Raw genomic sequence first — 10204 nt, forward strand, 5'->3', positions numbered from 1 at the left:
ACTTGGCCGTGTAAAGTTATTCCTTCTTATACCCCCAAGGATCCCTTCGGCCACCACCTACTTTGTCTTCTTCTTAACCACTTAGATGTTCTCAGAAACCACCTCCCACATCCTCTTTTGCCCATCTACCCATCTGAACTTCTCTGAGACACGTGGGTGTTCCAGGCAGTCTAATAATTTAGAAACCTATTAAAATAACAATCACTTAGTATTTTCAATATATTTATTTACAGGCAGAACATCTAAAATTTTGATTATCTTTTTCTCGTTTTCTCACAAGACCTTTCCAAGGGGTTTGCAGTCCAGTTTTACGTTGTGTTGGTATGATTCCATCCTGCAAAGATCCTTGAAGAATTGTGTGTGTGTGTGTGTGTGTGTGTGTGTGTGTGTGTGTGTGTGTAGTTGGTGGGTATGTACACTCACGTGCACGTGTGTGGGTGCTTGTACTAATACACAAGCACCTGCATCTCTTGAGCATACGTTGGTTTATGTGGACACACTCAACATATTAGCTAATTTTCTCAATTCTGTTGATAAACAGCACTCAGAACCTCCTAAGGGAAGGAAATGCATTGTGTCTCACAGTTTGAGGGTACAGTCCATCATGGGATGGAAGGCATGGGCATGACAGCCGCTCTAGCTATGGTGACAGGAACTTGAGGCAGATGGTCCCATGGCATCCACAGGCAGCAAGCACATGGAGATGAATGTTGTTGCTCCATTTATTTCCTTTTTAGTTAATCTGGGACTTTAGCCTAGGGAATGGTGCCATCCCCATTCATAGTGGCTCTTTTGACCTCAGCTAAACCTCTCTAGAAATACACTCACAGACAATACCTCTTAGGTTATTCAAAATTCTGTCAGGATCAAAATAGAAATTAACAACAACATTTACCCATTTGCTTTCTTAGAAGTCTTCACTGAATGCATTGAGATTTGGTGAGATGCTGAATTTTAAAAGTCAGTTCAAATTAGAACTCATATTTTCACATGATGCTAATATCTTGAACAAACTTCTAAAAGATAAATTTGGTAAATGTACATCAATTAACCACATTGTTAATGCAAAGCTATCGTAGTTCCTTTGAATGTGGGTCCCCTGACTGGGTTGCCGTCTTGAAATTCTTCTGTACCTCAGAGATCTCATCTGTACTAATAGTTTCTTCAAGAAAACCAAAAGCTTAAAGTCATTTTCAATGCTGAGTGAAGAATCCTTCTAGAATTTTACAATTTTCCAAATCTTCCTTCTTCCCATTTCAAAAATAATTATTTAGGTTTCAGCTTTATCAAATCCTTAAAAAAAAAACTGCCACTCATTTTTAAACTTAATGTTTCTCTGCTCTCTATAATATTAATAATTATAATAAACACAAAAGTCCCAAAATGAAGTCAGATGTGGTGGCACATGCCTTTAATTCCCACATTCTAGAGGCTAAGGCAGGTGAATCAACATTCAAGGGGAGACTGGGCCCCAGACAGGGCCTTTTCTCAAACAAACAAACAAACAAACAAACAACAAACATGAATAAATCACTAGTGAGTTCTGGGATAAACTCAATGTCCTTTTGATGATCAGGTGCTCAGTTGGTAGGAACAAATGCAGAAAACCTTGATTCTGTATGGAGAAAGATGCCATAGGCTTACTTACCTATTTATAGTTAATGTTATCCTGCATTGTACCCATCTTTTGTATAGATTAAACTCACATCAGGGACTTATTTATTCTTTGGTAATCCCACTTAGCCACGTGTACTTAGTGCTTAACATGTCACATCACACATATGATGTTATTTGGATTTCTCCTCCACACAATGATTCTCCATTTCCCTGAACTTGTTCAAATCCAAACACTTTTGTAATTTAATTTAATTTTTTTATTTTTTATTTTTTCAAGACAGGGTTTCTCTGTGTAGTTTTAGTGCCTGTTCTGGATCTTGCTCTGTAGACCAGGCTGGTCTCGAACTCACAGAGATCCACCTGGCTCTGCCTCCCGAGTGCTGGGATTAAAGGTATGTGCCACCACCACCCGACCTTGTAATTTAATTTAAGTTCCTCTTGGTTCTCATGGATTTCCCTCAAGAGTTTATATTGAACTGTTTAGATACAGTTCTTGGGGTCTCTGGAGATGGCACAGCCATTCAGAGCGCTTACTGTTTAGTTTCTAGTACTTAAGTCAGGCTTCTCACAATCACCTGTAACTCTGACTCCAGGAGATCTGATGCCCTCTCCTAGCCTCCCTGACACTTACATATAGTTGGAACACACACACACACACACACACACACACACACACACACACACACACAAATAAAATAAAATTTCAAGTACAATTCTTAAAAGATGCTTTTTTTGCACTGACTTCTTGCTGGTTCTTCGAGGTTCTGTCCTGCACTGACTCCCAGATGTTCTGTTCCCCCAATTACATTATTAGTTCCCCAAAGTGGAGTGTCTTCACACTCCCCTAGAAGCCTCCCAGAATAAAACTCCTGTGATGGACCCTGCCAAGGCAGCCACCTGCAGAATTCCATGATGTCAAGGAAATGATTGGTCACTAAGATTTTGATTGGCAATGGGAAAGGTGGTCAAAATATGACAAGGAAAGAAGTAAGAGGAAAACATGGTTCTGCATCTTGAAGTTAATTATACTTTCTGTGTTTACAAAGGTAGGATGGTAGCTCTGGCTCATACGCTTTGGGCATCATCATTATCTTTGAGAATATGATTGAAGCTTATTCAAGTTTACTTAGAAAATAAGGGCTCAAATACGAAAGCTTGCTTATAATTTCTGGAAATCCTCAAACACTTATCAGACCAGATCCTCACATTGCTAGTGGTAAGCAATTCTTCCCATTAAAGTGAACCACTGCGTGAGTATGTCCTGATTGCTTGAACAGGCTCCTTGAATTTTGCGTGGCCACTGCTGACTCTTGTGTGCCCCTACCCACACACCCTTGCCCCATCACTCCAAATGTAAGCCATGGATCTCCTGGCCTCGCCCCTCTGGACCTTGCCCCATGCCACTTCTCAGAAAGCGCTGGAAGTGTGAGCTGAGCCCTGCTGGCGGCTGGCCCTCTGTTACCCAGAAGGGCAGCACAACTTCTCAGTCAACCTCTCCTACTCGGGCCTTTTCATGGCCAGGGGGAAGTGCCAGGATGGTGTTGCTATGGTGACTTGACTGCCAACCTTGTAGTTAGGATGAAATTCCCTCCTCTGGTGGAAGAAGATGAAGCTGTTGTTGGGGATGGATGAAGACAATACCCCTGCCAGGCTCTCTCTCTCAGCCTCACCTTTGTTCTCTGTACCTCAAGAGACTCTGGACACAATGAAGTGGAGAGCCCAGTGCGAAGCCAGAGGCGAAGAGTTCAAGGTTTTGAGCTGTTATTCATTCTCCACGGGCTATACACTATCAAATGAAATGTTAATGATTTCCTTCATTTTTTGTTGGGAATAGTTTTTTTTTTTTTTGTACCTGGAATGAGCAACGAATATAAAATTCTTCCTCCCTCACCTCCCCACGTAACTTTTGCATGAAGATGAAGACGGCTTGCAGATATTTGCAAGTAGCTCTGGGTAAACAACAGCACACCCAGAGAAGAGATTAGAGTTCTTTCCTCTGGAAATAGCACAAGGGAAGCTTAGCAAATAATAGGAGAGTTTTATCTAAAGCCCACATCTCTCCTGACTTCACGTCTTGGTATCTCCAGTGGCTTTCCTCTGTGAAGGGATTCTGTGCTAATGTGAATTTGCAAATGTATTTCCTTCACCCATTCAGCTGTTCTCTTTGATGATAAAATCTTCTTAGAGAGAAGAATTCCACCTTTAGGACAAGACAGGGAAGAACTGAACCCTGCTTCCTCTATCTAGTAGGTGCCCTGTGATTATTCTTTGTCCCCAGACCAGACACTGTCAGGAGGTGCAGCTCATAGCCACTTCGTGTGGTAAGCCTGAGGAAGTCTCTGTTTCCTGGACTTTTAGTAAATCTCACTAGTGGAAAACTAGGCAAGCACATATTTAAGAAATGGAGTCCATTCAGACTTCTCCTTTTACTTCTTTTTAAAAAAAAAAAAAAAAATTTATTTTTATGTGCACTTGTGTTTTGCTGCCCATATGTCTGTGTGAAGGTGTCAGATCCCCTGAAACTGGAGTGACAGACAGCTGTGAGCCGCCATGTGGGCGCTAGGACTTGAACCCGGGTCCTCTGGAAGAGCAGCCAGTGCTCTTCATCTCTGAGCCATTTCCTCATATCTTCTTCACCAATAGCAAGCACCAACGTGTTTTTATTTCTGGCTACTCTTCAAATACCTGTGGGTAGGGGGTGTTTAACACCAGAGGGCCAGGGAGGTCTAGTGCCTGAAGGTCTAATGATTGCTCTCTGCCCACCATCACCACGGTTTTTAATCCAGCATCAAGGGTTTGAATCTAGCCTCGTCTCTTCAACCCAAAGTGGCCTCAGCAGCTCTCGGCAGTGACTTTGTCCAGTTCCTTGCCATTTCAGAGCTTCAGCTTCTCTTCTATATTATAAAGAGAAACAGAAGATGGCGGTGTTAGCGTTAGTGCCTACTGCAGAGGGTAGTGTAGGAGGTGAGTGAGTGAAGGCATCAGGACAATGTTGGGTTCTTTGATTGGCAGCCATTAACACAAACCCTCCAGTTAGGCCCCCAGCTAGGTACTGTCTTTCCCAACTTTCACTTTGCCTTTCTTCCTGCCTACAATGTTCTTCCTCCCCTCTAGCTAGAACATCCAAATAGAGCTACCCTGTCCAAAAGAGATGTAGCACAGCCCTACATGATGTTTATGTTTTAATTGTGGCATCATGGAGGTAAGAAGAGACTAAATTTAAAAAATTTTTTAGATGTATTTATTTTATTATTTTATGTGTATGAATGTTTTGCCCACATGCATGTGTGTGTACCATTTGCGTGCCTGGCATCCCCTGGGACTGGAATTATATACAGGTGGTTTTGCACTGTGACCTGGACATGGGAATCGAACCCAGGCTGTTTGCAAGAACAAGTGCTCTTAACCACCAAACCAACTCTGCAGCCCATGTAAAATGAATTTTAATAAAAACATTTTAATTTGCTACATCCAAAATATCATTTCAATATGAAGATATTGAATATATCGTCTTATTTTTTACTTATTTTATTATAATTCTTATATTTACAAAAGAGGTAATTTTCATTTTTTTTTAAAAAAAAAGCTGTGTGCATTTTGTACTTAAAGTACATCTTAATTCACGCTGACTGTTTCAAGGGCTCACTGACCCCATGGGTTAGCAGTAAGCAAACAACTATGTGTTCTTAACTCCAGAAGTAAATAAATTCTATCAGTAATGGCTGGCACATATTTATAGCATGATGCCAGAGAGGATGCTAAGGTGTATTTCATGCCATCTTCATGACAGTAGTACCCTTATCTAGGTCACTGTATTATTCACATTTTGCAGATGGGAAAACTGAGGCATAACTATATTAAGGGTCAGCTAGTAAGCAGCAGAGCTCTGATGGGAACTTGGTTCTATCAAATTCCAGAGATTATACTGGCTTCGTGCGTGCTGTTTCATTGATTACAAGTCTAAATGAAGACCAGCCTTCTCAGCAAGGCCCTCAGAAGGACATGTGAAGGTTCAGCACATTGACACAGACGTAGTTTAGACAGACTGTGAATGTCTGTGAGTGTAGTCCTCACGGGTGCTCCCACGGCAACTCATGCCGTCAGTCACCCTATAAAACTTGTACTTGTTTACTTGTGAACAGATTGCAAAGAGATGGAATCTCTGCTCTGCTGACCTCTGGGGATGAGACTGCCAAGGGGGAGGCTTGTTTAGGGAACATCTGGAAAATGAAATTCTTGCCAATGAACTCTCCCATGTGGGGTCTTTTCATCCCAGTCAAGGCCAAGCAGGCAGAAGTAGATGGTCTCTAAGCAGTGCTCATAGCTGGCCCTAAAGATGATCTACTTGTTTTTATTGGCAGATGCTTACAGTTGGTGACGTTATGGTTTGAAAGCAGGACCACTTTCAGATAGGAAATGTTAACTCACTTTTATGAGCATTGCTCTCAGCGTGAAAATGGTGTTAGCTCCCGGTGGCCAGCTAGCCTCTTTTCCCTACGGTATTTCTGAATTGTCACTTTTCTTATTTTTAATCATTAAAGGCCAGATTTTGACAAGAGCTGGACCATAATCCAAGAGCGGCTGCAGATGGACTCCATGGTTATCAAAGGCCTTGATCCAGACACCAACTACCGGTTTGCTGTGAGAGCCATGAATGCCCATGGCTTCAGCCCACGCAGCCGGCCCAGCAACACCATCCGAACCCTGGGTGAGTGCTATACCTGTCCTGAGGAACATGAGTAGTCATGCTGCTCTGTGGTTGCCTCTCAGAGCCTCACTTGCCTGGGGTTCCTTAGTACCCAACAGACGAATAGCCTGGGATGGGGCTCTCCTCAGGCTTCCTCCTGCAGTTTTCCCAGGCCTTTGAAGGTTCCACTCTCCACAGGGACACAGACTATTTCTGTTCCTGGGCAGTCATGGAAGGTTTATTTTTGCATCTTCCTTGGGGAATTTCTGGTCAGTTTTTGTTCACAGTCACGGACTAGATCACATAGCACATGAGATGTGCGGTTTCCCTCTGCCTCTCATCTTTTGAGAAGGTGAGCTCATCTTGGAACACTGGGGGGACAAACTAAGACACCCCCCCCCGAGACTCTTCGGGTTAGTGATTGCCTGCTAAATCAAGGACTTTCAGCTGAGTGTGGTGGACCCCTGCAATCTCATCTCTTGGGAGGCTGAAGCAGGAGGATCAGGGTTCATTCAAAGCCAGCCCAGGCTACTTAACAAAGAGCCTGTCTTAAAAACAAACAAACATAAACGAAACAAAAGGACCTTCAAGTCACATTAGTTCCTCTAAGTGGTAGTCAACAAGTCTCAAAACAGATGTTGGCATGCTAACACATAACTTGAGGGAGTAGTTGACTTCGTAAGTTCTCATGATACCTCCTGGGATCTGGAGGAAGCTTGGAGCAATGCTGAGCAAATAAACTGAGGATTTTCTTCAAAGTCAGATCATGTCTCTGGTCTGGGGTTCAGCAAGCTGTCACATGATGTCAAAAGCTGTACTTCCATTAGAAGGGTTCCAGGAAGCTTGCCAAGCCAGGCCCAGGCCAGCATCAAAGTCTTTTGTGCTTTGGAAGTGGGGTCACATTTACATAAACCTAGAACCATGGGTAGTGAGGTCTCAGAAGGGAGATACAAGCATGTTTTTCTTTGAAAGCTCTGTGTCTTTGCAGTGCAGCCTGTGAATTCTTCCAGAAGAGCCCTGCAGCTGCTGCAGGCCCTGTTTACCCAAGAGGGGGGCTCTAAAAAGGAAGCCTACCCTGGGTAGCTGGTTTCCCATTGGCTTGCACAAAGCCCTATTCTTGTTGTTAGGATCTGAGTAAGTTTCCCCTGCCCCCTCTCATAAAACATCCACACAGCTGCCTTCCAAGGCTAATGCTAGTTCCCGGAAGAGATCGACTAGGGTCCACAAGTCCTGGGGATTCCTGTTCTTCTAAACAGTGTTTATCCTGCAACCTTCGATGCTGGGTTTCCATTCTTCAAGTTGAATTGTTGGAGTGTGCAGGGAGGTCTCACCCTTAAAACTACTCCCTGTCTTCCTATTTCCCAATCACACAACAACAACAACAACAGAGGCAGTAATTGCTTCCCCCTCTTCAGAATGGAGAAGCTACCCAAGCAGGCTCTTATATGAAGACACTTCCTGCCAGAAGCCATGCTAGCGACTTGACTCCAAGGGCAGGCCTCCTTCCATTCTTGCTCAATCTGTTGTCTTCTGTCATCTTCAATGAGCTAGGGGCTCACTGTACTTCTCAACGCCTAGGCTGTCTTTGTGTGTGCGCCCTGGCACTTTGTGTGTAAGCTCCCTGTGCTCAGCACGAGGTTCTTCTGCTCCATCTGTCCATTTGTGCTCAGTGTCCCCGACTCCACAGACTGAAGAAAGAAGAGACATGGTGGGTGTGTGTGTGTGGCTCAGGTTGACCTTGACCTTGGATGTGAGAGTGGACACTATCTTAAGGAACAGATAGGTGAGTGGGTAGGGCACCCCTTGAGGATTTTCTTTCCTTAAATGAATGACTGATGCGGTCTTTGAGATTCTGATCATTTTTGCCTCCATTTCTTGATCCTATTTTTAATGGAAAAGGTGAGAAATGCAAACAAACCAAAAAGAAAAAAAAAGGTGGGAGATACAAAAATACCTTACATATATGAAACATTATATTCTATTTTTGACTCTCAGGGAAAGTAAAATTTTACAATTTTATAGTAATTGTGTGTGAAGAAGGATGACAAAACCGAACCAATCAACCAACTGAAAACAAACAATAAAACAAAAAATCCCAAACCTCAGTAAAGTTTTCTTTATGAGAGTTTTAGTTGTGATTTGGAATGTTTGTTTTGGCTTGGTTTGAGACCTGATTTCAATTAGTTTGGGCTAGCCTCCAGTTCCCTAGGTAGCTGAGGATGACGTTGACCTCGTGGTCCCCTTCCTGAGTGCTGGAATTACAGGCATGTCCCACCGTGCCCGGTTCATGCCCAGCTGGATATGAAACCCAGGGCTTCATTCACTCAAAGCAAGCAGTGTAGCAACTGAGGATTGTCCCCAGCCCATTATTTTAACAAATATTCTTAAGTGATTGGAAATCCGCTGCTCCTGCCTATGCGTGCTTGCTCAAATTAGGATAACAGGAGTAGACGTCGTTAGATGAGCCATGGCACGGAAGCCTAAGAACGTGCTGTAAGTGATGCTTGGGTTGTTTGCCTCTTGGCTGCACTACTGTCCTAGAAAACCCTCTCTTCTGCACATTTTTGGTGTTAATTATTGGTTTTAAACTATATTGCTTCCAAACGCATTTTTTTTCCCATATGAAAGCCACATACTTACCAACTGGCACTATCTGAGTCTTAATTAATTAGAAGTAGTAAGACTGGCACTGGAAAGCCTGCTGCGAGCCAAGCCTTGCGCTGCCCACTTGACTTGTGTGAAATCCACTCATTCCTCCCGGAAACCCACCCACTTCTTGTAGATGGAGGAAAAGAGCATCTCGAAAGACTGCACGTTTTCTCAAGACTGATAACGAGGAAGGCAGGATTCAAAGCTGGATTTGCTGACTGCTACTTCGTTGAGTACGATTCAGATGAATGGAATCTTTTTGTTAGCACAGGAAGGTTAAGGTCAATGATTCAATGGGGTGGGGGGTCTGTGTAGAATCTGAGGGCTAGGGAGGTGTTGGGGGCACAGAATCCAGCTTCCAACATTGCTGTTTCTTTCCTTTTTTCCTTTCCTTACAAAACAGAAATATTTCTTTATTGCAAATCTCCTTCTCTGTACCCTTTATAGTCATATTTACAGTCTGTGTTCCAATTCCAATCCCTGATAGCCACTTCTCTGTTCATCACACATCTCTTTTCTTCCAGTTTCTTGTCTTGAGCATGTCGTAAAAGTACAGTTGTACAGTATTGTATAGAATTGGGATGTCTTAGCTGCTCTTGGATCTGGCAGATAGTGAGGGGAGGCTAGGGCCCCGCCTCTGCTCAGCCAAAGTGAAGACAGCATGGTTTAGGTGGTACCTTAACACACATATGCCTCATCTGCTTCTGCCTCATTCCAACACCAAATGGAATGGGAAGAAAAAAAATTATTAAGACTCTAAGTATCTTGAGAAACAGGGTTCTTTTGGCCACTCTAAATGACAACACACTATTCTGCATTTACCTCAGGCCTCTCACGGGAGGCTCCTCATAATTCACTTCCCATGTTGTTTCCATGAGAAAATGGGAAATTAAAACATAAATTAATAAATAAAATTTTAAAAGACTAAAATTCTCTTCTCTGGCTTCTTATCCCCATCCTGCTGTATTTTTTTTTTAAATCCCAGAAGGGAAACACCAACAGCATTAAAATTTACCTTTGATCTCATAAATGACTAGTTGATGTGGCAAGCTGGGGGTCTTGTAGGATGTGCACCCAAACCATCTGTTGGAGACTATCCCACTGAGCTCCATTCTTAGCTCAGCCAGGAAGCATGAGGCTGGAAAGAAAGGACATGAAGGTAGACAGGACAGAAATAAAGTGCATGTGTTCATTCTTTTCTCCATAGACAAGATTTAAGTAAAACTAATACATGTACAATCAACCCCGAGG

The 10204-nt window shown here is 43.0% G+C and overlaps 1 protein-coding gene across 1 annotated transcript in view; it reads left to right on the plus strand.

Annotated features, from left to right (window-relative positions):
* LOC119088764 (pikachurin-like) overlaps positions 1–7387 on the plus strand; it is a 31427-nt gene extending 24040 nt beyond the window's left edge. The window contains exons 5-6 of the mRNA XM_037209584.1: positions 6159–6325; positions 7293–7387. Of these exons, the coding sequence (XP_037065479.1) occupies positions 6159–6325; positions 7293–7387 (262 nt within the window). The remainder of the gene's footprint in view (positions 1–6158; positions 6326–7292) is intronic.
* Positions 7388–10204: the final 2817 nt, after the last annotated feature.

Source organism: Peromyscus leucopus, chromosome 11 (assembly GCF_004664715.2).
Source record: "Peromyscus leucopus breed LL Stock chromosome 11, UCI_PerLeu_2.1, whole genome shotgun sequence".
Lineage (NCBI taxonomy): Eukaryota > Metazoa > Chordata > Mammalia > Rodentia > Cricetidae > Peromyscus > Peromyscus leucopus.